The sequence below is a fragment of the Peromyscus californicus genome, unplaced genomic scaffold, assembly GCF_007827085.1.
Source record: "Peromyscus californicus insignis strain IS unplaced genomic scaffold, ASM782708v3 Scaffold_6__1_contigs__length_162567912, whole genome shotgun sequence".
Lineage (NCBI taxonomy): Eukaryota > Metazoa > Chordata > Mammalia > Rodentia > Cricetidae > Peromyscus > Peromyscus californicus.
In genome coordinates, this window is record NW_026294584.1 from 87,380,684 (window position 1) to 87,407,649 (window position 26,966).

Below are 26,966 nucleotides of genomic sequence, written 5' to 3' on the forward strand. Positions count from 1 at the left end.
TCCTTCCACCCTACATCACACACCCCATCAGTCAGGGCTGAGGTGTGTTCTGTCCCCTCTTCCCTCTGCCTCTCTGCCTCTACAGAATGGTCACACCAGAGACAGTCCTAACGGCTTTGAAAGTGCCCGACTCAGGGGAAGCCCCGCCTCTGTCCTGGTTGTGGGAAGAGAGCCATTTGGCCGGCAAAAAGAAACGGGCCATCTGGAGAAGCCTGAGACCTCAGTGAATTGTCCCAGTGACTCTCCAAGCTTTTATTTATTGTAAAAAACAACATGGTAACAACATTAAATAGAATGTTTTTTGAAGGGAATAAAAGATGACTCATGATTCAAGAGCCCTGACACTCACAAGTGTTTAATTTTATTTCCCAGTCTCTTCTGAGTTTTAGCTACAAACTTAGCTGCATGCAATCTGTGTCTGTCTGTCTTTTTTGTTGTTTTTGAGACAGAGTGACTATGTAGACCAGGCTGACCTTGAACTCATAGAGATCTGCCTGCCTCTGCCTCCTCAGTGATGCGATTAAAGGCGTGGGCCACACCCAGCAGATCCTCTTTATTTATTTACTTTTAGGCAGGATACTGTCTATCTCAGGCTGGCTTGAACTCAATATGTAGCCAAAAATGATCTTCAGTTGACTCTGATGTCCCTACGTACTGAAGGATGGGATGGTAGGTATGTACCACCATGCCTTACTTTATGTCATACTGGGGTTGAAGTCACAGCTTCATACATCCTAGGCAAGTATTCTAGCAACTGAGCTACATGCCCAATGACTTCTTTTAAAAAAAATGTATCATTTAATATATATGTAGAGACTCACAGAGGTTTACCTAGTGAGAACTTACTCAGGGTCCGAGAATCTGAGCTTGCTTTATCCAGCAGGGCTGCATAAGGGGATGATTTGCTCACAGGCATGGTTACCAGGTCTTTGGAAGGGTCTACACTTAGCTGTGCAATGTGCTTTGATCTAGCAAGGGGGAGGTCTTTTGCCCCTCCCTTTGGCATTGTTATAAAAAGCCCTTTTGAATAAACGGAAAAGGCCGTTGGGTATTGACCCAGGTCCTCCCGAAGCTATCCTGTGTTTCTGTCTTTCTCCTCTTCGCTATCTTTCTATCTAATATTTTCTTATCCCTCTCTCCTCCTCATAAGAACCCTTGAAAAGGTGGGAGCTGGCCTCCCACAAATATACTCCTTAAATCTTTTTCTAGTATTAATACACAGTCTTCACATTGGTTTCCTCCATGGTTTCTGTTTTTGTGGAATTTTGTTTTGCTTTGTTTTGGTTTTTGTGTATGTGTTTATTTTTTTAACTGCAAATATCCCAGCTGATTTCATTCAGGCATAATTAATGATTCCTTATCCCTGGAGCATTCCTGTTCATGGCTGGAATCTTGGCAAAGCTGTGAGTGAAAGGGAGTTTGTTTTCTGGGCCCATCTGTACCTCAGAGAAGATCTTTCTTCCCTGCTAACATGTAACCTGAGAGTTCCCTTGTCCTATTCCAATCTAATCTGAAGCTGTGCCCTTGGTTGTTTTTTTTTTTTTTTAAGTAATGCTATATGTTTGATTTGTTCCTCCCAGTAAAAGCAATGTGTGCTTATGTAAAATAAAAATACAGAAAAGCCAAAGAGAATTAAAAAATGTTATATGCTGGTTACGGTGGTGCAGCTCCTATAATCTAGCACCCAGGGAGCTTGAGGCAGGAGTATTGCCAAGAGTTTGAGGCACCTTCTGCCCCTGCTTTACCTCTGCCTGGGCTGCACAGTGAGTTCCAGGCCAGTCAGGGTTAACAGAGACAGCATCGCTATCAGGCCTATATGCCACTGTTCTGACCCCATTTCTGTTCTCAGTCCCTTTCCTCTCACCTTCCCGGCTCATTCCAGAGCTGACTTACAGCATATGAACGACGGCAGAATGAAGGAATTCTAGGAGAATGAGCTGAGGTCTTGGGTACTTGTTGAGTTCAAAACATGCACAAATAAGTATTCACAGTATCACTCGGAGGGCTTGAAGGTGGTTAGTTCAATCCACAGAGGAGCCCAAAGCCTCATCTAACTGGAATGTATGGAGGCAGGGAGGGCTTCTGAACTGCTTTAATCCAGTAACTCAAAAATATCAAAAAGGAAACGTTTTCTTTCTAATCTTTGTACTCTGTGTTCCCACAGCATTACTTTCTTCTTCAAGTCTGCTCTTCTAATCCAAGTGGCTGGCTATCTTTTCCACGTCTTCTGAGGCTACTCACAGCTAGCAGGAAATGGAAGCATTTCTGGAGATTTCCTTTAAGTAATTCTGGTTCCTGTGGCCAGTGATAGGAATCCTTTCTATTTCTAGAAATTACTGCAGCTGCCAAAACAAAAAACAAAACAAAACAAAAAAACCCCACAACCTTTTAAATATAGAATTTACCTCATGCTTGTTGCACAATCAGAAATTAAAACTGAAGATATTTAAAAATATTTATTACATCAGGTTTGGTGGCATATAACTTTAAGCCTAGGCCTCAGGAGGCAGAGGCAAGCAGAGCTCTGTGAGTTTAACTCGTCTAGTTTACTTCGAAGTTCCAGGCCAGCCGTGTGAGACCCTGTTTAAAAACAAATCTAAAACAACAACACTTTCCCTCCAAACCCAAAAGAATATGCATTACTTCATTAAAAGTAATAAACATAGACCTGGAGGTATAGCTCAGTGGCAGGTTCTAGTCAGTCAGCATAGTGCTGGTCTAGTCAGCATCGGGCCCTGGATTTGCTCTCCAGCACGGAAAAAAATAAATACACAACTGAAGCTGCTGTCCTTGATTTATTAGTAGTCCTACCGTATGCTAACCAGAGTCCGGAAGCTCCTCTGAGGCCAGCCGGTAAACCTTTGAGACCTAGTGACCGATTCTGGTGTATTATTTGGGGGTTTTGGGGGGCAGATCTTATCTTCATTAGGTGTGAACCAGGTGAATGAGCTGAATGCTTAAACAGATGTCCTGTGAGGCTAAGACAGGAGGCAGAGTTCACCTCTTCTTCTTCGCCACCCCCAACTTAGACCTACCCCTGCAAGTCAGGGTACTTCCAGCTCCCAGGCAGTATTATTGCTAACAGGGTGGGGCTCCATGCAGGGAGGCAGCGGATCTTTGGAGCACACAGGCAGGCCCCAGGCTGGTCTCCAGTATAAAGGGAGTGAGGCAGGCACGCCACATCCTCTTTGCAGCTGTCACCATTCCAGGCAGCTGCTGTCCGACCAGCCTTGGCCAACCCACTGGCTTTAGACTGTGCCATGTCAAGCTTTCTTCCATTTTTCCCCTTCTAGAATATTCCCAGTGTCCACTTTAAAATCATCCAGATTTATTATTATTATTTCTAATAAAAGCAGAATCCACCCACCCTATTCTTTCCTATGTTTTTATTCTTGGCATTGCCTACCCAGATAGCATTCCCTCCCTTCGACCCTCATCCCCACATCCCTGCCCTGCTCTCCACCCTGGGGAAAGAACAAAGATGTGCCCAAACCTGCTGCTCTGATCGAGCTGTTGAAAAGGAAAAAATGATAGGGCTCTTGGCTCTGGTCTTGGATCTTGCTCTTCAAAATGAGAGAGGTATTGTTTGGTAAAAGATAGACACCGTGCCTGAGGGAGCTGGGAGAAAGGGGTTCTAAAAGCTAGCCCAAGTCCTCTTCCTGTTTGTACAGCATCACATGCTGTTGTAAAACCCTGGCCCTAGCTTTCACTACAAAGCTTCAGCTTTCACAGCTGACACACAGCCGTAAGAATTATCATGGGACCACGAGCAGCCTCAGAAAGGAGTTTGAGCTGCAAAAATACACTGAAGCGGTATCTTGGAAGACGTGTCTCCAGACAGTCAGAATGCCCCTTTGTGGTTAAATGTTCTCCAGGCGGAAGGCAAGCTGTGCCAACATGACAAAAACTACGGCTCCAGGGCATGTCCCCCCAACACGTGCACTAACAAAGGGTCTACATCCTCAGAAGAACTTGGCTTCATTATGGTATCATTTACTTTGTGGTTTGGATCCCATTCCTGTAGGCTTTTCTAGAGGATCATGGGAAGAAATATCCTAAAAGGGAGATCCAGTCCAGTTTTTTTTTTTTTTTTTTTTGGTTTTTCGAGACAGGGTTTCTCTGTGTAGCTTTGCGCCTTTCCTGGAACTCACTTGGTAGTCCAGGCTGGCCTCGAACTCACAGAGATCCGCCTGGCTATGCCTCCCGAGTGCTGGGATTAAAGGCGTGCGCCACCACCGCCCGGCCCAGTCCAGTTTTAAGAGTCTTTTAACGCCCCAAATTTGAGATTTACTAAATGTGTTTTTAAGAATTGCACGGCAGTTCTTTCCAGAATAAGGTATGGGAGGCGAGGGGATCAGTAGTTTTCAGACTTGAGTGCTCCAAGCCCAGGTTCTGATCTTGGTTCTGCCACTAAATGCCTCCAGTGACTTAAAAGCTACTCACCTCCACCTCAACCTGGACCTCAGTTCCCCCTTCTGTTAAAACTAGGTCGGCTTGGGTAACTAGCACTGTGACACTAGGTACAATATAAGGCAGTCCTGGCAGGACTCAAGACACTTCCATCTAGCCCAGTAGCTCTCAATCTTTCTAAGGCTACAACCCTTTAAAATAGTTCCTTATGTTGTGGTGACCCCCCAACCACAAAATTCTTTTCATTGCTACTTCATAACTATAATTTTGATACTGCTTATGAATAGCAATACAAATATCTGTGTTTTCCGATGGTCTTAGGGACCCCTGGTTGAGAACCGCTGATCCAGTCTGTCCTGGTGCTTGCCTCGAGGGCCTCAGGGACCGAGGACCAGTAACTGTCTAAAGATCAGAGGGCAGCTGGCGAATAAAGCACGTGACTATGTCAAGCCCCTTCATCCGCGGGCTCCCCGATTCCTAATTGGATGCTCAGCCAAAAGCCCACAACGGTTCCAAAGTCACCTTTGGTTCCCGGGGCGCCTTCCACCATCTAATCGCAGACAAGCCTAGAAACAGTTGGAGAGAGCCCCAGGCGCGGGGAACCCGTGTCCCTGGCCGCCTGGCGCCCAGGCTGCGTCCCGGCTAGAGGCGCCCGGCTCCCCCTCGCTCTACTGGGCGGAGGGGGCTGCTCGCTTGGAGGCGGGGCTGCGGCGAGGCCCCGCGCGCTGTGATTGGTCTCCCAAGTCCTCGTGACGCTCGACCCCGCCCCCTCTCCGCATCCGCGCCGGGGAGCGGACGGTCCAGGGCTGAATGGGCGCGAGCGCGGCGCCGGGGGCGGGCTGGGGCGCGGGGCCCGTGGCTGGCGGCTAGCCAGCGCTCCCTCCCTAGCATGCGAACGGAGGCGGCGGGCGGCGCGGAACGGCGGCCTCAGAAGCCGCGAAGCCAAGCAGCGGCACCTGCCTGCGGAGGTACGTGGCGCAGCCCCCAGTCTGCATAGCCGACACCGGCAACCCAGGCAGAGGCGGTCCGCCTTTGCCCACTCATACCCCGGGCCCAGCGACTCCTCCCCAGCCCTGCGACGCCGGACGCGCCTGCAGGGGGACGCGGGCGGAGGGTCGCGGCCCCGGGTCGCTTAGATCGGTGCCCCCGCGGCCGGCGCAGGTGTGGAAGCGGCGCAGCGGGTAAGGACGACCTGACCTGCGTGGCAGGTCCAGCCGGGGTGACCCTTATCCACGCCGCTTGCTTCGGGGGTTTTTAATTCATTGCTGGAACCTTCTGAGCCAGCAGAGCCGAACTGACTCAGTGCTCCCGTGACTGGCTTGGGGAACCCTCTACAGGGTCACTAGTGACTCCCGAACCTTCCCTATGCATGCAGGCGGGTAGATTTCTGCTGGTAAAAATTCCCTGCTGACCTTCCCCGCCCCCTCTGCGACCAGTCCCGCGGAGAAGATACGTTGGGGCGACCTTTTTGGTTCCTTGGAAATTTAAACCTGACAAGGGGGTGCGTTCTTTGTGCGCTGTTTTGTTTGTTTTGTTTTTTTGTTTTGTTTTTTGTTTTTTTAAGAGAACATTCGGTAGGACCCAAGTGAATAGAAGCGAACTCGTGCCCCTACCCCACACCAGCTGGATGACCTTGGCAGACACTGATTCTCCTGTGGGGGGCTTGCTCTCCTGCTCTGTACTGGAAAGCTTAACCTAATGTTGGCTGAGGTCTGTCTCTTCCAGGCCACTGGATTTGTGGTTCTAACCATTTAAAATAAATCTATTATCGAAGAGAACTCTGCAGAATCATTAACTGACTTGGAAATGAAAATTTTATACCTCTCCATCTTAATTCATACATACGGCCTTTGCAAAATTAGGTGTCATTTACTTAAAAGGGTGGAAATCGGCTTTATGTGTTATGCTTTTTCTGGAACTGATGGGTTGCAGGTTCCTTCAGCCAAGGGCTGTGTTGGGTTTTAGACTTACAAAGGAAGGAGACTCGCTCTCATCTTCTGCCCTCTGGTGTCTAGCCAAGCCTTCCCTTGGTTTATGACTAAATCCTCTTCTACCTGCAGATACACACACATGCTGGAGCTGGCAAGAGGGATCTATGTGTGTTGAATGAAAGGACCAGAGAGGATAGATTTTGGTTTCATTTGTGTAATTCCATATCCCAACAGCTCGGAGGGGTGGCTAACATTTCTAGTAGCAGAGCTGGGAATCATCTGCTTCCAAGTGTTTGGACAGAGAGAATTAATCCAGACTTCCAGAGCACTGCAGTCAGAATGCCGAGTCCTTGACACCCATGTCTGCCGTATGGTTGGTGCCATTTCTGTAAGGTGGAGGTTCTGGTTAGTGTTGATAATGTATCCTTGAGACTTGAAAAGAAATGAAGGAGATGATGGGGGGGGTGATGGCTGGTTTGTTGGTTTGTTTGTTTGTTTGTTTGGTTTGGGTTTTGACACCCGGTATCATGTAGCTCAGGTTGGCCTTGAATTCACTGTGCAGCCGAAGTGCTGGGATTACAGGCCTGTGCCGACATGCCTGACTTCAACAGGGTAAGATGAGGAGTGACAAGGCTTCTGGAAGACAGAGTGCTGGGGGCTGGCAGGAAATTCTAAAAGCTCCCGGACTCTGAAAAGTCACTTGGTGTGACATACATTGCTAATTGTCCCGTGTCATCAAACTAGGTTAAGTGGTGAATGGTTAGGGAGCTGCTCAAGAAGAGACACCTGCTCTCTGCTGTGCCTCCTCCACTTCTTCTGCCCCTTACTGGGCTGGCCGAAGCAGTGAAGAGTTAGCGGCTGTCTCTTGGGACATTAATGGTGTGCTGGGTAGTTTTTAATGTCAACTTGTTACAAGCTGGAGTCATTTCGGAAGTGAGAACATCAATTGAAAAAGATGCCCCCCCCCCATTGTCCTCTAGGCAAGCCTGTGAGACATTTTCTTAATTAGTGACTAATGGGAGAGGGCCCAGCTCACTGTGGGTGGTGCTACCCCTGGGCAGGTGGTCCTGGGTTGTATAAGAAAGCAGGCTGAGCAAGCTGTGAAGCAAGCCAGTAAGCAGCATCCCTCCATGGCCTCTGCGTCAGCACCCCTCCATGGCCTCTGCAGGTTGGTTCCTGCCCTGATCCCCCCGCGCCCCCCCTCCCCCCTGTGATGGACTGTGATGTGGAACTGTAAGCTGAAATGAAACACTTCCTTCCCAGTTGCTTTTGGTCACGGTGTTGCAGCAACAGCATCCCTAACGAAGACATGTGGGACGTAGAAAGAGTCACCCTGCACACCTTTCTAGCTTCAGAGGAGGGATGGTCATCACTCTCCAAGGGCATGCTCCGCATTGCTTGTCTAGCTGGGAAAGTTTGGCATAGAAACAGCTAGGAATATACATGACAGCTGCTGAGGATGGAGAAGCATGGACCCGATCGGTGTGGGTGGCATAGTTTGCAGAGGCATCCACTGGAGGGGGTGTGACTCACAGGCCCAGTGTGGGAGGCAGCCGGAAGTATGGATGGGGGTACAAGGGCTGTCCTGGAAGAAAAACCCATCTCAGGCACTCCCATAGAGGGAACAAGTGGGGTATGTGAAGGAGGAGGGGGGAAAAATGAACTTTGAGGGGCTCGTGGGTGATACTAGCTTACACCAAACGAGGTTTGCTGCTGTCCAGATAAAGTATAGGTTCTTGCAGCTGCATGTGGTGTGCAGGCTTGTTAATCTCAGCACTTGGGCAGGAGGATCAAGAGTTCAAGGTCAGCTGGGGTATACAGACCCCATCTTGAGATATATATATATATATATATATATATATATATATATACACACACACACACACACACACATATATATACACACATATATATGTATATATGCACACATATGCACGCAAGCACACACATACATAAAGCCAGTGAGATGGCTCAGCGGGCTGAGGTGCTTACTGCCCAATGATCTGAGTGAAATCTTAGAACCTACCCAGTGGAAGGAGAGAAGTAACTGTTCTCTTAGGACCACATTTTAGAAACGTGTAGGTTTGGGGAAGATAGACTGACTGAAAGTGAATTACCGAGCAAATTTCCGTACTGAACATGTGCCACCTTCAGATCAGGGAACAGAACAGAACCAGGACCTGTGCTGTGTGCAGTCACTGCCTCTCGGCACTAACCCTGGCCTGCCTTCCTTCTCCCACACCGTGCATAAATGGAAACCTACAGCGTGTGTCTCCTTTTGAAAGCACTAAGTGACAGAGGCCTCCCTGTGCTGCCCATAGTCATAGCATGCTCGCTGTCTCTGCTGATGGTGATCGTGGGGGTGAGTTTAGTGCACTTGCGACCAATTGTTGAATGTGGAGACAGCCTCTAGTGTTTGTCTGCCCCAGAGAGTGCTGCTGTAACTGCTCTAGTGCCTAGCTTTGACAAAGTGTGCGTGCATTTCTGAGACTCTGTGCTGAGCAGTGGGATTACTGGGTTATGGGTTTATTACTCACTTGGGTGATCCCCAGGCAAAGCTATTTTATTCTAGTCCTAGAATTAACAGTGATGAAGGTAACCGTTTCCAGGTGATGGTGCTAGAGTTGTTTTCACAGTAGGATAAGTTTCTGCTTGGTCCTGCTCTACATGGCCTCAGGAAGAGCCATCCGGCAGGCTCCAGGCTCTCCCGTTCTGAGCACAGGGCCGGCTGAGCCATAGCTCTGAGCTCCATGATCCTCTTGATGTTAAGAGTGTCTCTAGTTTGATCTTAGTCTCCACCCATCTTGCTGCAACCAAACCTCCCCCCAATCACTACCTTCCTGTTTACCTATGGAAAAGCCTTTTTCTTACTTGAGTTTATGAGCTATACAAAGCATTTTTGTACTTACAGCTACAGCAGGGAAAAATACCCAGGAGTTAATTTTTTGGGTCATGAACCAACACCTATACTCGGGAAACTCTTTTTTCCCTTCAGACTTAATAACATCGGGATTATAATAATTTAAGATCGTGTGATTGAGTTTGATTGGCTCAACAAACAGCATTTAAAAGGTCTACTTTATGAATAATAATTACGCTTTTTAATGCTGCAACCACTTTTAAAATTATTTGTTTATGTATACATTATGTTTTTAGTTTAGTTTTTGTTTGTTTGTTTTCGGGTAAGGGCTCATAAACCCCAGTCTGGCTTTGAAGTTTGGCTCCTGCCTCCCCTTCCAAGTGCTGGGACCTCAGCCATGTGCTACCGCACTCGGCTTGGTCAGACTGCCCTTTTCATAATGGCAGGCTTAGATATATTAACTGAGCAGAGTCTGCTTTCTGTTAGACGGAGCGAGTGTGTCCTCCCTGGCTGTCTCCTCTCCGGCCTCTGCGCTCTCCTCTTCCCTCTTGTTCCTCGCTTCTTTTCTGTTTTCCTCTCTTTATCTACACTCCGGCAGGAGGATGGAGTGGCCTCCGGTCTTTCCTTCTCTTTGCTTGCCGTCTTCTGCCATCGTGACCTCAGTCGGCTGGGACTTATCGGCTGGCCTGGCTGCCACTTTACCTTCCTTCCGTTTTGGTGCTCTCCAGTGGAAAGAACATGAGCCATACCTGTAATTTAAAATTTTCTAGTAGCCTATCATTAAAAAAGTAAAAAGAAACTGGCAGGGACTAGAGAGGTGGCTTAGTGGTGAGAGAGCACGCTGTCCTTACAGAGAGCCGGAGCTCCATCTCCATCACCCGTGTCGGGCACCTCACAGCTGCCTGTAATTCTGGCTGCAGGGTTTGCAATGCCCTTTTCCAGCCCCACGTACCCACGGGTGTGCTCGCATGTGTGTACACACAAGATTAAAAAATAAACTAAAGGGCTGGCAAGATGGCTCAGCGGGCAAAGGCCACTTCTGCCGGGTCTAACAACCCGAGTTTGACCCCCCAGAGAACTCACAATAAAGAGCTCTCCACATGCATGACCTCCACGTGCTCACCATGGCACGTGTGCACCCACACAGATACTCACAATCAAAATAATAGAAAGAAGCAGATAGATTCAAGTTTCCATTTCTCTGGAAGATACCAACTTCTAAACTTACATGGACCTAGTGATACAGCTTCCAGCTGTACGTAATACATTAATGACTACTTTATAGTCTGGTAGTCATACTAAGCCTTCAGCTCCTGCTCCCCGCTGCTCCCTGTACTGTAAAACATGAGAGCTAGTTTCTCACTCTGTTATATGGCTCAGCTGATTTCACCATAGCCCTGTTTGGTACCGCTGTCTGTCCCTCCCATTTTACAAAGGAGGGTATTGTTTCAGAGTACAGAGCTAGGATTCAGACCCAGGCCTGGAGGTTGTACATGGGGCCACTGCTCCCACATCTTTGCAGCAAATAGTGTATTCCCACATCTCGGAAAGGGTCCTGTCAGAATTCATGACATTGCTTTGAGGTGGCTGAGGTGGTTCTGTCCAGGTTTCTACACCTCCAGGTGCCACATTGCTGTTCCCCTGGGTCTCCAGGGCAACCTTCTTTCTGGTATTGCCTCATGAGGGGATGGCCAGCCTCGGGAGGTTCCCTTCAACATCCGGTTCCACTTACAAAGTCTCTTTTATTCCTCCAGTATAATTTCAACACCCATGGTAGGGACAGCTCATTTCTCCATCAGGTTCAGCATACCATCCCTCCTGGGCTGGACCATTCGCAGACTTCTCCTACCCGCACCTGCTGTCCTACACTAACATCTGCCTCCCCCATCCCGCTCCAGTTCCTATTCAGACAGTGGCAGAGAAGCATTCCTTCTTCAGGGGAGCCCCTGTAAAGGTTCTCTGCTCCCACATCTCTAAAATCTCTTGTAACACTTCACCCCAGTGTGCAGCACCGTGAGAGGGAAGACCCTGGAGACAGATGCACTGGTTTGTTCTTCGTCTTGGGTCTCCATTGTTTTTGAGGCGGGATTGTAAGACCTTCTGAAGGAAAGGCTGCGTCTCTGTTACTTCTTGCTGTGTGTCCGGCTATGGACTCATGTATGATTGAAACCTGGTATGTCTGTCTGGGAGCCTGCCCAAATGCTGGCTTAAAACCTTTTGCGAAACGAGATTGGGCCCCTCAACATTTTATCCTGGGTGGGGGATAAATCCTCTCCCTGAGGGACTGTTGGTAATTAAAGGTTGCTGGAGAAGGGCTATCATTTTCTTCAGTGGCGTCACTACTGGTAAGTTGCCTTTGCTGGGGCAAGAAACATTCATTAAACTCAGCGAGCCGCACACAAAAGAGGACCTGGAGGTGGAAGGGAGATTTATTGAGAAGAAGGGTTCCAGCAGGAGAGGGCGGGGGAGGAAGAACAGGTATGGAAATGACTAAAAGTAATGTATGTATGAAGCTGTCAAATGTAAGTGTCTCAGTTAGGGCTTCTATTGCTGTGAAGGGACATCGTGTCCCTCATTAAGGGCAACTCTTAATGAGGGAAACGTCTCACTGGGGCTGGCTTACAGATTCAGAGGTTTAGCCTGTTGTCATGGCAGGAAGCATGGTGGTGCACAGGCAGACATGGAGAAGGAGCCGAGAATTCTACATCTGGATTAGCAGGGAGAGAGAGACACTGGACCTGGCTTGAGCATTTGAAACCTCAAAGTCCCCCACCCCCTTACCCCCCACCCCGTAGCACACTTCCTCCAACAAGGCCGCACCTCCTAATAGTGCCACTTCCTTGGGCCTTTTTTTTTTTTTCAAAATACCACAGTAAGAAAATCTTGCTTAAAAAAATTGTTCAAGATAAAAGGGTTCCTGCCAGGCATGGTGGCGCACGCCTTTAATCCCAGTAGTCTGGAGGCAGAGGCAGGCAGATCTCTGTGAGTTCAAGGCCAGCCTGGGCTACATAGTGATTTCCAGGATAGCCAGGCTATGTAGAGAGACCTGTGTCAGAAAACAAAAAAATAAAATAAGTAAATAAAATAAAAGGGTGCGTGATTGGGGTGTGAAAGGCCATTGTGTGTTTTGGTCATTTCTCCCACAGACTTACATCTGCAGGGCTGGTTCGGCAACAGGAAGATGCTCAGCGTGATCTGAGTTCAGCATGGCCTGGACTCCGATTGTCTTCACCCCCTTCTGTTCTTCAGTTGCCAGGTCCCATCGAACCCTGCACTGTGCCTCACCTTAGTGCGGCTTCCTGATTCGGGCTTTAGCTGGTGTGTTCTGCACCTGCAGGATGAACACAGTTTTTATTGGCATTGGTTAATGTCGGAGCTACCTCACAAACCCTCCAGCGCCTGTCTCCATCAGCCCAGCTCCCCGCGGAGTGTATCTAAGGTCCTGTTTGGTAATGTCATGGTCCTACTTTACCATCTTCAGAACCTGACCTTTCTTTCTGGGGTGCAGGATGGTGGCATCATAGAGTGCCCGCCCATTGTCTCCTCTATGTTCCGTTGTACTCGAGCATGCGGGGAAGGAAGGTCCTGATGTTGGACCTTTATTTGTGCTGGGCTCACAGTTGTTTTTTCGAACTGTCTTTTCTTCTGGCTTTCATTTTCTCCTATGAAGTATGATTTATTAAGCCTACCAACTTATCTTTTCCTTTTATAGGGAAATCTTCCATTAAAAACTTCGCTTCTGGAGTTTGCTATGTTTAGGACAGGCAGGGATTGCCACAGACTTGTTTTACCATAGCAGGTTCTTTGAGGCTGATAATGTGGTCATGTCAGTTCCCGACCCGAGAGCTCTCACATAAGGCCTTTGTTAAGGGGACACACAAGGAAGAAGGCCTATGGACAGCTTTCCTCCCAGCATCCTCTCTTGCTCCCTCCGTCCTCTTTCTCTTTGAGAGGTGTCCCCACTTTTGCCACTGAATTGTCTTGAGAGCTAATGCCAGCGTCAGAACCTTCTCGCATGCTCTGTTACTTTAAGAACTGCTCCTCCCAGCCCAGTCACCAGGTTCTGAAGCATCTTTACTCCCTGATAGCTCCTGCTTGGCCCCCTTCTTGCCTTCCTGACTTTGGCTCAGCAGTTCCGTCACTCCTCACGGCCATGAGCCCAGTGACCTCTTGAGCACCCAGTGCCTCAACCTTGCCTTGCTGAGGTTGCTTTCACCGCTGGCCTGCTGAGTGGATGTCCTGGTGTCTTCTTAGTTGATTTCCATGGCCACTGTCCCTTAGATCCCCTGGTGTCCAGCCCCAGCACCCCTCTGGGCAATCAGCATGTTCTTCTTCCATCTAGAACACACTCTGAACTCCTCCTCACCCTTGGAGCACCCACTCACTCACCACCTCCTCTAGGAGGCCTCCCTGATTTCCTGTGTTGGACCTGTGGCTCCTTACCTATCAGCCACACTGTCTCATTGTTGGTGCTTTGAATATTTGGGGAGTTCCTGGTTGATTATTCATTGCAAGAGTGAAGGGATTATGCCCTGTTTATTTTCCTATTCTCAGTTCCTGGTATGTAACATTTGCTTATTAAATGTTTATTTAAAGGATTTTAAATCTGGGCATGGTGGTTCATGAACCCCAGGGATTTAAAAAATTATTTACAATTAAAAAATAGTAATGAGAAGTAGGAGAATTGTTAAGAGAACAAAACAAATCCCATACCCATGCAGACCAGCCCTTCTCAACTGAGGTTATATGAGAAATTTAAGCCCTAATACCCAAAGGCAGCCTGTGTTATACATTAACTTCTCTCCTGTGCTCCTGTAAGGAGTCTACTTGTTCGCCATCCTTGGGGCACTTGACGAAATTAGCCACTCTAGCCCTTTGCTAGGGTGATTCAGCCCTAGTGGAATTTCAGTCAAAGAGGGCTATTGAGACAACTCAACCCTGTTCATGTAAAATGCATATGAGATAAAGGCTGAGAGGCTAGATAAGACCTTTGGCAATGGGTGCCCCAGGAATGTAGGACGGCTTGCTAATCTTCTTCCCACTGTCAAATATTCTCTGATGTTTTTGCCTTTGTAAAAACAAGAGTTCAAGGCTGGGGGGGATCACTCAGTGGGCAAGAGTCATTGCTGTGCCAGTGTGAGGACCTGAGTTCAGATGCCATGATAAAAACCAGGTGCACTGCAGTCTGGTAACAGACAGACAATAGAGGGAGACACCTTATGTCCTTCTCTGGCCTTTTGAGAGCACGAGCATGTGCACACTCACACACACACACACACACACACACACACACACACACGTCTGAAATGTCAAAATGGAAGAATAATTTTTTTTAAAGATATTAAGAATAAAAAAATATTTTAAAAAAGATTTTAAAAAATACTTCCTGGATAAAGCAGATTAGAGTCCCTAGCCACCATCATGCCAGAGGGGGAGGCAGAATCATGGACTGAGCTCTCTCGGCATTGCTCATTAAAACAAAAACAAAAACAAAAACCAGGCCTTGGTGTGACTCTTGGTGTCCGCTCCCTGGGTCCTGCATCTCTTCTTGTTTCTAGACTTCTTAGGAAGTCTCTAACAAACATGCAACAATTAGTATAGTCCCATAGCCTATCTAGGGGTATGTAGTTTCCTCCTTCCTTCCTTCCTTCCTTCCTTCCTTCCTTCCTTCTTAACTTTTTATTCATTCTTTGGATTTTATACCATGCATCCTGATCCCACTCATCTCCCCATTCATTCGTATCCACCCTCTGCCCTTGCAACCTCCCCACCAAAATAAAATAAAATTTTAAAGAAAAAAAATCTCATCGTGGAAGCTATAGTGTAACACAGTATACCCTTTAGTCCAAGTTTTCTTTCTTTTGTTGATTTTAAATTCTATTGTATGAGTGTTTGCCTGCGTGTATGTATGTTCACCATGGGCATGCCTGGTCCTCACAGAAACCAGAAGAGGGCCTCAGATCTCCTACAACTGGCATTATAGGTGATTGTGAGCCACCATGTGGGTGCTGGAAACTGAACCAGAGTCCTCTACAAGAGCAACAAGTGCTCTTAACCACTGAGCAATCTCTCCAGCTCCTGCCTAGTTTTCTTACTAAGAGTAAGCATGAGTTGAGGTTCCTTGGAGTAAATCTGGTAGGAGACCCAGGTGCTAGTTCATCTTTACCCCCTGTGCTCTGACAAGCCATATCCTTGAAGTGTGAATGTAACCTTACCTGACATACCATTTATCCTATTCTCTTCCAGTGGCTACTGAAACAGGAAGATTTGATGAAAAAACAGGAACTTTACTTAGTTCCTGGGTGTGGTGGTTTGAATGAGAATGGCCCCCACAGGCTCATATATTTGAATACATGTTTAGTCTTTAGCAGGTGGAACTGTTTAGGAAGGATTAGGAGGTGTGGCCTTAGTGGAGGTGGTATATCACTAGGGGAAGTACGCTTGGAGATTTCAAAAGCCCATGCCAGGCTCAGTTTCTTTCTCTCTGCTTTCAACTTGAGGATTAGGATGTAAGCTCTCAGCTGCTGCCCTAGTACCATGCCTGTCTGCCTGCCACCATGCTTCCCGCAATGATGGTCATGGTCTCACTTTCTGAAACTGTAAGCAATTAAGTGGTATTTTTCCTTTATAAGTTGCCTTGGTCATGGTGCCTCTTCAAAGCAACAGAAAAGTGACGAAGACACTGGGTATCTCCCATCTAGTCACGGATTAATTCATAAAGGTAGCAACTTGAGAGTGGATTCTGACTCATGCCACCTTAACCAGCTGTTCACATGAGATGTCACCAGCGCCAGGCCAGTTCAACACCATGCACCTCCTGAGAAAATGCTGAGAGAAAAGTGTAGCCTCCCACTGTGCTACTCTGGGCCCCGTGCATAACTTGAATCTAATTGTGAAGAAACATCAGATGAACTCCAACTAGGGAACATTCTATAAAACACTTGGCCTGTACTTTTCAAAAAAATGTCAAGGTCATAAAAGATAACAGAACTGTTTTAGATTAAAGAAAGTCAAAGAGACTTGACAGTTGGGCCTCACATGTGATCCTGGACTGTGTCCTGGAAAAGGAAAAAGAAAACATTTTTGTTGCTGTTTTTGTTTACAAGCTATCACTTGGAACTTCTAGAAGAATCTTCCCAAGGCCTTCCTATTAGAGTCTAGTTTAGAATCTGTTCATGTTCTGACATTGACCGTTATACTGTGCTTACATAAGGAATGCCTTTGTTTCTAGGGTGTCACGATGCCTCCAACTTGCTTTCAGGTGTTTCAATAAATTATGCATATTATATGCTAACAGAGCAGCAGTGCACATGGTAACCACAGGGGGATATCTGGGAGAAGGATAGACGAGAACTCTTTATATTGTTCTCTAAGTATAAAGTTGTTTCAGGAAACAAAGTGGACATCTCTACAGCCTCCAGCTCAAGGTGCTCTGACACTGTGGCAACAGAAGCGGTGGCGTGGCTGCATCTTCTGTGGCCACTGCCACTCATTTTCTCTACTGCTGAACACGTCTCAGAATCTCTTGGCCTCTGCAGGAAACAGAATGAAGACCTAATCTCTGCTTGAGAGTTCTTTCTGCCTTGCCTGCTATTCTAAGAGGTTTCCTGGTTTGTGGCTGGCCTGAGGGTCATCTGGTCAACCAGCTCTGACCGCCCCTACTGCCCCATTTCCTGATTTAAACTAAACCTACCACAGTCCTGTGAGAGAAGTTTCCCATGCATACTTTGAAGTGTGTTTAAACCCAAACACAGGATCTGTGCACTGTAAGATGCTGTAGTCAGCCCTCAATAGCAGATAAGGTACAAGCCCCAGCATTTGCCCGTTAAAGGTGGGTCTGCCCATATTGGCATTGTGGCATACACTTGTAATTCCATCACTCAGGGGGCTGAGCAGGAGAATCCTGAATTTGAGTCTGGACTAATAGGGAGATACTGTCTCAAAACAAGACCTACAAAGCAAAAAGCAGCTCCCCGCCATGCCTTGAAAGAACCCCAAGTTGTACCTTTCAGTAGAAATCTCACACTTGTAGAGTATTTTTATTGTTGAGAATTTCATTCAGGCATCCAGTGTACTTTGATGATATTTACTCTTCCCCCTAACTTGTCCCATCCTTCACCCCCTCCAGACTGATTCCAGTTTGTGCTCTCCCCCCCCCTTTTAAATCCAGTTTGGGGAGCCTTTTGTACTCCAGCTGGGTTCCTCTGTGGAGAGGTAGTGGTGGGGGCCAGTTCTTGGATTCAAAGGCGGTTCTCCAAGTTGGGGCTTGTAACGAGTTTGTGGGTGGTGGGCTCATGGGCCTCTGTAGAGTTCCTCTGAAACTGCCCAGCTCCAGGGGGCAGAGGAAGGAGGGTTGTGATATGCGTTTGGTTCCTCTTTTCTACCTTTTCTTCCCGGTTCTAACTTGCCAGAGCCTTCCCCTCCCCCACCCTTCATGGCTCTCTGGCCTCAAGCCCAGCCCATGGTAAATATGGTTGCATTCTCTCTGTGTGTGCTTGAACTTTAAAAAAAAAAAGTTCCCCTGCTCTTTCTTTTTGGGGGATCTTTAGTCTAACTTCTTCCGTTTATTCTTGTTTTCATTCTCTCCCTCCATAGCCCCAACATTTTAGTGCCCATCTGACTAGCCAAGCTATTTCCTGTTCTTACTTTGAAAAGTTGAATGAGTGAGGATTCCAAGGTCCCAGGAAGGAAGAAGAGAAATACCAACCCTGTTTTTTTTGCAGATTAGTACACTTAATCCAGTGGTCATTTGGCCCACATCAAATGACAGATAGTTGAGTATTTTAATCTTCCTGTTTTCTTAGGGAGGTGGCATCAACAACATCCAGTTGCTTTTTCTCCCAGGCAGACCCCTACTGGTACGTGGGACAGTCACTGACTTGTTTACTTGCCCTTCCCTCAGCACACACACACACACACACACACACACACACACACACACACACACATTCACTCAAGCAGTCTTGTTTGTACAACCTGAACACTTAAGAAACATCTAGTGAGACTAGAGAACTAAATATAGCAAGGATGGCTGAAGGTGACCCCAAGAAACCAAAGGGCAAGATGTCTGTCTGCTTGTGCCCTCTTTGTGTACATATGCAGAGAAGAACATGAGAAGAAAAACTCAGAGGTTCCAGTCGATTTTGCTGAGTTTTCCAAAAAGTGCCCTGAGAGGTGGAAGACAATGTCCAGCAAAGAGAAACTGAAGTTTGATAAAATGACAACGGCAGACAATGTGATCGGGAAATGAAAGATTATATAGCGGCTAATGGAGGCTAGAAGAAGGACCCTAATGCCCGCCAAAGACCACCATCTGGGTTTTTCTTGTCCTGCTCTGAATCCCACCCCAAGATCAAATCCACAAATCCTGGCGTCTCCATTGGAGGTGTGGCAGAAACGCTGCATGAGGTGCAGACTAACTTAGTGAAAAGTAGCTTACATTACCAAGGCTGCAAAGCTGAAGGAGAAGTGTGAGAAGATATTGCCGACTGTAAGTCTAAAGGGAAGTTCAGTGGCGCCAAGGGTCCTGCTGAAGTTGTCTGGAAAGAAGGTAGCAGAAGAAGATGAATAAAAACTGTCTCCTTGTGAATACCTTAAAGCCGGAGAATGTTGTGATTGACGCATCTCTTATTTGAGCCATGTTTAATTACAAAATTGATCATGATCATATTGTGGTTTCTCAAAGTGTCAGTGGTTTACATGAACTAGCTGTGAGTGTCCGGAGCGCCCTGAAACTGTTAGAGCTGTACACAGCTCCAAACATTTTTAAAATGAAAAGGCACTCTCATGTTCTCCTCACGGTGTGGCAAGGCATTTGAAGATGTTCCTGGCATTTTTTCAGTGCATAAGGTAGTGTTAACTGTGTGGTTATTGGCTAGAAATCTTGAGCTGTGCTGTGGGATGTTCTGTATGGCAAATGTGTTGCTCTGATTGGTCAATAAATAAAACACTGATTGGCCATTGGCTAGGCAGGAAGTGTAGGCGGGACAAAGAGTAGAATAAAGCTGGGAAGTGGAAGGTTGAGTCAGAGAGACACTGCCAGCTGCCATGATGACAAACAGCATGTGAAGATGCCAGTAAGCCACGAGCCATGTGGCAAGGTATAGATTAATGGAGATGGATTAATTTGAGCTGTAGGAATAGTTAGCAAGAAGCCTGCCACGGCCATACAGTTTGTAACCAATATAAGTCTCTGTGTTTACTTGATCGGGTCTGAGGGGCTGTGGGACTGGCGGGTGAGAGAGATTTGTCCTGACTGTGGGCCAGGCAGGAAAACTCTAGCTACAGAGTTGTCAATTCTACACATCCATAGTTTGTAAAGATAACAAAACAACCCAGCAGATTTCTTGTTTGGTGTGGACACTGCGAGGGGAAGATGCCTTTTGGAGGAGACTCTAGCTCAGGGCATGCACTGTGAGGCTGGACCTGTTGATTCTGCCGTAGGTACCCATTTAACTTCAGGTTGTCTTTTTTTTTTTTTTTTTTTTTTTTGTGGCATACAGTCTGCTGACATTCTTAGTTGTGGAAGGAGGGGAGGGATCAGCTGGCGTGAGAAGTGCTTGAATTTTTTTCTTTAGTTAAGTGCGGTAGATTTTAAACTGTCTTGAAATAAACTGTGGAACTCCTCCTTGTCAGCAAAGCAAAGGACGACTGTGTCAATGAAATTTAAGAACCCTCTGTACCTAGATACAGTTTGCAACATTCTTCTATTTTTTATTTTGTTTTGGTATGTTTAGAATGCTGAAATGTTTTTGAAGCTAAATAAATGGGATTACGTGTTTTAAAAAGGAAGAAACATCTAGTTGTGGTTTATTTGGCCCAAGGTCACAGGTAAATTTGGGTGCACTTGAAGTGTGGATCCGGTTGCAAGTAAGTGCTCAGTAAGTGCCTTTGCACAGTGGCGCTGTTTCAGGATGCTGAGTTAGAAGAGTGAACAAAATGGACAGAACCCTCACTCTAGGGATCACCTGTGTTAGTGTGGAGAGCAGACAGATAGACTGATGTTTGCCAGTGGCGGTCTCCAATGCAGTGAAGTCAAGCAGGAAAGCAGGTGAGCATGTTAAAGGGTGAAAGGCCCTTTGTCAAGGGCCTTAATCAAGGAAGGCCCGAGAGCCAGACCCTGAGGCTTTACCAGAGCCAGACTGTTTCTTGGTAAAATCTTGGATAGGCAACATCCGTGCTCATTAGTCAAGTTCTCAGGTTGGAGAATGAATGCTTTAGAGACTATTCCAAGCATTCAGAATTCATCACCTTAATGTTTTCCGACTTGTAGAAGCAGAGATTTGAGTGATGGTAATGATGCCGCCCTCACATCAGAGGAACTCCAGTGGGTGTGGATTAAAAGACATCCCTCGGAATCATGAAGGGTTAATTGGCCAGAACAAGTGGGGTACATAGTCTCAGATCAGTGGTTTTGGAAGACAGACCCTTATAACTTGGCTCCGTCTGTAGAAGAATCTTGATAGTCTTTAGGCTGAGACCTGTCATTCCACATGTTTCTCTCTGCTGGGAAAAGCTTGCTGAAAGGAAGATTTCTTTTTAAGTGCTCTGACCACATAACATGAGAGAACCTGCTTGAAAATGGGTGTCCTCTTCTGATCTCGACAGGTGTTGCACATTCTGGGAGTGAAGTGTTAGGAATTCACATGTTTTACAGCCTCAAGTGGTTCTTTTATAAGGTCTTGCAAAACCGTGGCCGAGGTAATAGAGGGAGGGACACAAGGTTTATGTGTGCATATACCTACCGGGAAATGGTTGGGGGACGCCTCAGCAACTAGCACTTTCTGTGGTTCTGATGTTGTGAGGAAACTGCATACTTGTGACAGTCAGATGAGACCCTGCCTACTCCGTGGAAATGGGAGAGGGTGACGTGGTTGGGGTGGTTCCCTCTTGGGTGTTGATGAGAGTAAGATGGGTGAAGTTCTCAACATAGTAAGTCTTTTGGATCTGGGAGTTGTCTCGAAGTGTCTCGGCACGGGTGTGTGGGTTCACATGAATCTGTGGAAAGAAGACTCAGAGGCACGTTAAGAAGGTACTAGCCTTTCAAGGTGCAGCGGGATGCAGTCTCTAAGGACTGAAACATTTTCCCTTCACCCAGGGCATTTTTATTTTTCTCTATATTTACAGTTTAGCCAGTTGATTTTTATATGTTCAAAACAACTTGAAAGAAGCGCCCCAAAATACAATGCCAAGTGCAAATTCCTCCATTCATCAGGCACCACAGTTTCCCGGGTTTCCTGAACCAAGTTTTGTATAGGCCTTTGTATCCTTGGGAGACTCTCAGACAAGATTCACTTAGGGCCACAAGAGAAACCAAAGGTGTCTGCTAAACAAAAGATGGACTGGGGCTAGGGCTACTCTCTGCAGCCAGGCCAGGAGTAGCCCAGTGGGAGTGCAGCCACAGATCCCCCTTTCTTTTATACAAAAATCAATTATCTTGAAGGTTATACAGTCTCATAGTATATACAGCCCTTTTTTCTATCTATCTGTCTTACAAGCTTATGTAACACATATATATTCTTAGAGCAAGGCCAACAATCTGTAAAATGTAACACATTTTAAAGCCAATAAAGTTACTGTTGCTAGAACAAGGCCACCACCTGCTAGGAGAAGAAATCTATGTGAGTCATAGGATTAATGAGGCTATGGTGTCTGCTAGACTTTCCATAATGTCCAATCCTGTTGTACCAGGTAACTTTTTTGTAAAAATGTCTTTAATTTCTTTCTGTAAATCATAAACCATTTGAGAAGAATTAGGGTGGCCCAACAAATGCATCTTAACCTTATTCCAATCATACTTGCTTTCACTAAATCTTAAGATTTATCTTAATGTACATACCCTTAAGGGTAAGAAGAAACATTCCAATCCCATTTTAATTTTACCTGCTCCTTCAGAAACTCTAACTGATCCCCCAACAATACAACAGCTTGCCTTAACTCCGCTAACTCATTTACTATTTCATTATCAATCTTATTTTGTTCAGTCCGAAGTTCTTCTGAATGCCTATGCCAGTCTCTAACGAATCCAGCGGTTTGGATTTCTTTATGAAGCCACTCCAGCTGTTGCTGCTGTAGCCGTCAATGCAGTGATTCCCGTAATAACTGCAACCACCAGTCCAGCCATACGACGTGTTCTTTTTAATATTCTTCCAGCGAGCTTCTGTACCAGGATCATCACAGGAGAGTCTCACCAGGGCCTTGACAACTTTATTGGTATCCAGATTGTTGGCCTTGCTCTAAGACTATATAAACTTTCAAAGGTCAAATTCAAAAACATATAGAATTAACACAGGTATAAAGGGTACACCGTTCACAAGTGATGCTGTAATTATTTGGGTGCCATTGTACAGCCTCCCTCCCCCCCCCCCCCCCCCGCCTTTTTTTTTTTTCCCCCGAGATAAAGTTTCTGTGTAGCTTTGGTGTCTATCCTGGATCTTACTCTGTAGACCAGGCTGGCCTCGAACTTACAGAGATCCCCCTGGCTCTGCCTCCCGAGTGCTGGGATTAAAGGTGTGCGCCACCACTGCCCAGCTGTACAGGCCTCTTTAATAGCAAGTAAGGACATGGTACACATGCCATAAAAGGATGGCTTTGATTTAGTCTAAAAGACAAAGTGTATTTATCACCCTTAATGTTTAATTTTCTTCCTATGCCTTAAGAGGGTGGAAGGCACTTGCCAATTTCCACAAGTTAGTCTGAGTTGTATTGCCAAATTGTAGGAGAGGACTTGCTATTCCAACTCCATGACACGAAATAGGTTCATTAACAGAAGCATTGATTTCCACAGTTCCATTTAAATTATACCGTTTCCATCTTAACTCTGAGTGAGAATATTTTCCTTGAGGGGAGCCGTAAGGGCTCCAATCAGTGATGTCTCCTTCGGAGATATTAATCAGCACTCCAAGTTCTCACTCTTACACTGTTACCAATGTACCCAGTCAGGTTCCTTGTTAGTAACCCTCATCTCACAGAACAGTAGATTTATGGAACTAGTAGCATTTATCTCCTGTCCTTTAAAATCGATGCATGAAGCCTATAAAACTTATTATGATAATCTTGGGTAGTGTTGACTATGGATAGCCATACTTGGGAGGGTATATTTAGGCATTGAATTCCATTTCCCATGCAAATAGGAATTCCTTGTACTCCAACAGTGTAATTGTCAATCACTGTATCCTCCAACCTTGGCGGAGCAGGGCCTCTGTTGACATAAGGACCAGGTAGCCAAGAAGGTTCATTAACCACTGCAGGAATATTCCTATCTCCCCAACTTACTGCTATGTTAATTGGAGGGTTGGGGATAAAAGCCCCATAACTATGATCCATCCCTTTTCCTGCACTGTTACCACAGAAAGCATGACAAGAAATAAGTTTGTAGCATTCAGAGGCTTGTGAGTCCTGGGAAGTATCTTCTCTCCTTTGTCACAACTCGTAAGCTGTCCCCAGGTGGCAGGATTGGTTGGTTGTTGCCAAGGTCTCCCGACTCAACTTTGGCGTTTCTGCATCTGCAGCAGCTTGGAGATGTCTCTTGCTCATGCCAGGGATTTTATCAATTTGTTGGGGTCCACAATTTATTATCTCCTGTGGAAATGTAAGCATGCCCTCAACTCTAACTTAACACTTTGCTTAGACTATTTTGATGTTAAAACATTTATAACACATAGCCTGAATCAATTCAGCAATTCTTTCCACAACTCAATGTTGTTCCTGTTTCATTAGCATTTAAAAAAATTTAATAGGGGATTATGCACAGGGTTTCTCTGTGTAGCCCTGGCTGTCCTGAAACTCGCTCTGTAGACCAGGCTGGTGAATCTCTGAGATTCACCTCCCTCTGCCTGTCTGTCATTAGGGGTCCTCATATCCCCCTTCTGTTTATCTCTTTTAGAGTATGATTAGATCTTTCAACAATTGCTTGTCCTGTGGGATTGTATGGTATCCTGGTAATATGTTTTATGTTGTAACGTGCAAAAATTGTTTCATTTTACTGGAAATAATAAGCTGGGGCATTATCGGTCTTAATTTGTGCTGGTATGCCCATTATAGCCATTGTTTTTAATAAATGTAAATTATAGAATCTGCTTTTTTAGAACTTAAGACAGATGTCTATTGGAACCCAGAGTAAGTGTAAATGATATGATGAACATACTTTAATTTCCCAAAATCTACTAAATGAAATACATCTATTTGCCAAATTACATTTCTTTGTGTACCTTTAGGATTAGATCCTGAAGGTAAAGGAACTTGATTATAAAAAGAACAAACAGGATAGTTTTTTATAATTTCTTTAGCCTGTGACTTTCCCTTTTAATTCTTTCCAGTACCTTTCCCAGGAACGTACCTCATTTTAAACATCATTTTACAAGCTGTTTTTGAAATTGTAGGAATATTAATTTGAGTTCTCCATTTTGTAACAAATCTCTTCCCCATAAATTCATGGCTGTATCAGTCATATACGGCTTCAACATTGTACCTGTCCTTCAGGCCCTATACATTTAATCCATTCTGCATTTTGTTTTACTTGAGATACGGTTCCATTGCCTGCAAATGGAGTGGTGACTTCTCCTAGAGGCCAGTTGGGATCCCAGGATTCTTGTGAAATTATAGATACATCAGCACCAGAATCCAGTAATCCTTCAATCACAATCCCATTTAATTTTACCTTTAATTTAGGCCTTTCATCATTAATGACTGTTTGCCAAAATGCCTTTTTTCCAGTACTTCCAAAACCTCCTGTCACGCTCACTGGAGCTGCTTTGCCTTTTAAATATGGGAGTAATAACAGTTGAGCGATTCTATCACCAGCCTTTCTCTGCATAGTCTTTTTTTTACATAAGCCATCTATATTTAGGCAATACTCTGGAGTATTTTTATAAAATCTTAAAAAGAAGATCCTTTTTTATAGATCCCAAGTAACACACTAATGCAACTTACCAATTATTAACAGTGAGGATCAAACAATTTACCTGTATTTTATTTAGTGGAAAAATAATTTTGTAAGTTCTTTATCAGTAAGACATTATTTTCTATAAGTTTTTTTTTTTTTTTTTTTTTTTTTTGGTTTTTCGAGACAGGGTTTCTCTGTGTAGCTTTGCACCTTTCCTGGAACTCACTTGGTAGCCCAGGCTGGCCTCGAACTCACAGAGATCTGCCTGCCTCTGCCTCCCGAGTGCTGGGATTAAAGGCGTGCGCCACCACCGCCCGGCTATTTTCTATAAGTTTTTAATCCTAGTAGCCACATTATTTAATAAGCTAACAACCCAATTTGTTTCAGGTGCTACATTTTTTAAGAATTTAACCAAGAATTTCTAGAAAGCAACCTAAAGAGCAGAGCCAAATTCTCAGTAATGATCAACAGACAAGAGCATACCCAATATATAGTTTAAATTATGAATCCTGTTCCTTTAGTTTATCTACCATGAGAATCAAGCATTCATCCAAACATTTATTAGACAATCAAGAGAAGAGAACATCCTCTATACGCTGAATGATTAATACCTCTGGAAATTCAGACAGCATCGACTTAGCATTCCATGTCCCGACCGCAACCCTTCTTCACCAGAAGTTGAGACCGTTTAAACTTCCTCTTTCTCCCATGAAGGGACTAATAATAATGAGTTATTCCCACCATTAGGGAAAAACAGAAAACATTTCCCACAAAGGGATCTTTAATATTAAGTTATTCCCACTCTGAGGGAAAAATAAAAAAAAAAAAAAACATTTAAACCGAAGTTAAGCAAACAGACAACAAAATTCTAAGCTCTGGGCTTGCTTGTTCAGGCTGCAGATTCTTTATGATTCAGATGCCGCCACTCTGAATTTCTGGCTGCCAGAAAGAGCTCAGAGTTTTAGCTATCCTCAATTTCTTACATTGGAAAGAGCCTTTTCTTCTTCTATTTGTGTTGAGAAGCGGCTTTTTCTTTCCTTTATTTTTCTCTTCTGGGGCCTTTTAATCTTTAGGCCTAGTTTCAATATTTTTGCCCTTTTTACTGGGAAAATCCTTTTTTCTTGATGAAGCGTTTTTCTCTTTTCTATCAGAAAATTTCCTTTTACTTCCTTTCCTTCCCTCTTCTCTATTGGGAAGATTCCCCTTTTTATTTTCTTTCTTTCTTTCTTCTCTATTGAGAAAGGTCTTTTTACTTGATTTATTTCCTGTCTCAGGAGGCATTCTATTTCTATTTTTAAAAACTATGCAGTTACAGCTTTTTCTTTTGACAAGCATTTTAGCAACTGTACATTTTATTCTCCTGAGATAGGGAGTTTAAATTCCCCATGACCTTGCGGATGCTGGAGTCCTCTTAACCTGAGAGCGCTTCCTTCTAGTTCTTTTTTTTTTTTTTTTTTTTTGTTTTTTTTCGAGACAGGGTTTCTCTGTGTAGCTTTGTGCCTCTCCTGGAACTCACTTGGTAGCCCAGGCTGGCCTCGAACTCACAGAGATCCGCCTGGCTCTGCCTCCCGAGTGCTGGGATTAAAGGCGTGCGCCACCACCGCCTGGCCTCCTTCTAGTTCTTAAGTGGATCCTTTGTCCTTCTTTAAGCCACGCACAGGGTGCGAAATGTCATGTAAACAACCTGAAAGAACCTCGATTCATGGGGTACCACAGTTTCCTGGGTTTCCTGAACCAAGTTTTGTATAGGCCTTTGTATCCTTGGGAGACTCTCAGACAAGATTCACTTAGGGCAACAAGAGAAACCAAAGGTGTCTGCTAAACAGAAGATGGACTGGGACTAGGGCTACTCTCTGCAGCCAGGCCAGGAGTAGCCCAGTGG

The 26,966-nt window shown here is 45.5% G+C and overlaps 1 protein-coding gene across 4 annotated transcripts in view; it reads left to right on the forward strand.

The window, feature by feature from the left end:
• Window positions 1-5,197: 5,197 nt before the first annotated feature.
• The window catches only part of St3gal5 (ST3 beta-galactoside alpha-2,3-sialyltransferase 5), a 59,460-nt gene continuing 37,691 nt past the window's right edge, over window positions 5,198-26,966 (forward strand). The window contains exon 1 of one of the 4 annotated variants that reach the window (XM_052720295.1): window positions 5,198-5,378. In XM_052720295.1, coding sequence (XP_052576255.1) covers window positions 5,300-5,378 — 79 coding nt within the window. In that variant the 5' untranslated portion in view covers window positions 5,198-5,299. The other 3 variants (XM_052720297.1, XM_052720298.1, XM_052720296.1) reach the window with 3 other exon arrangements.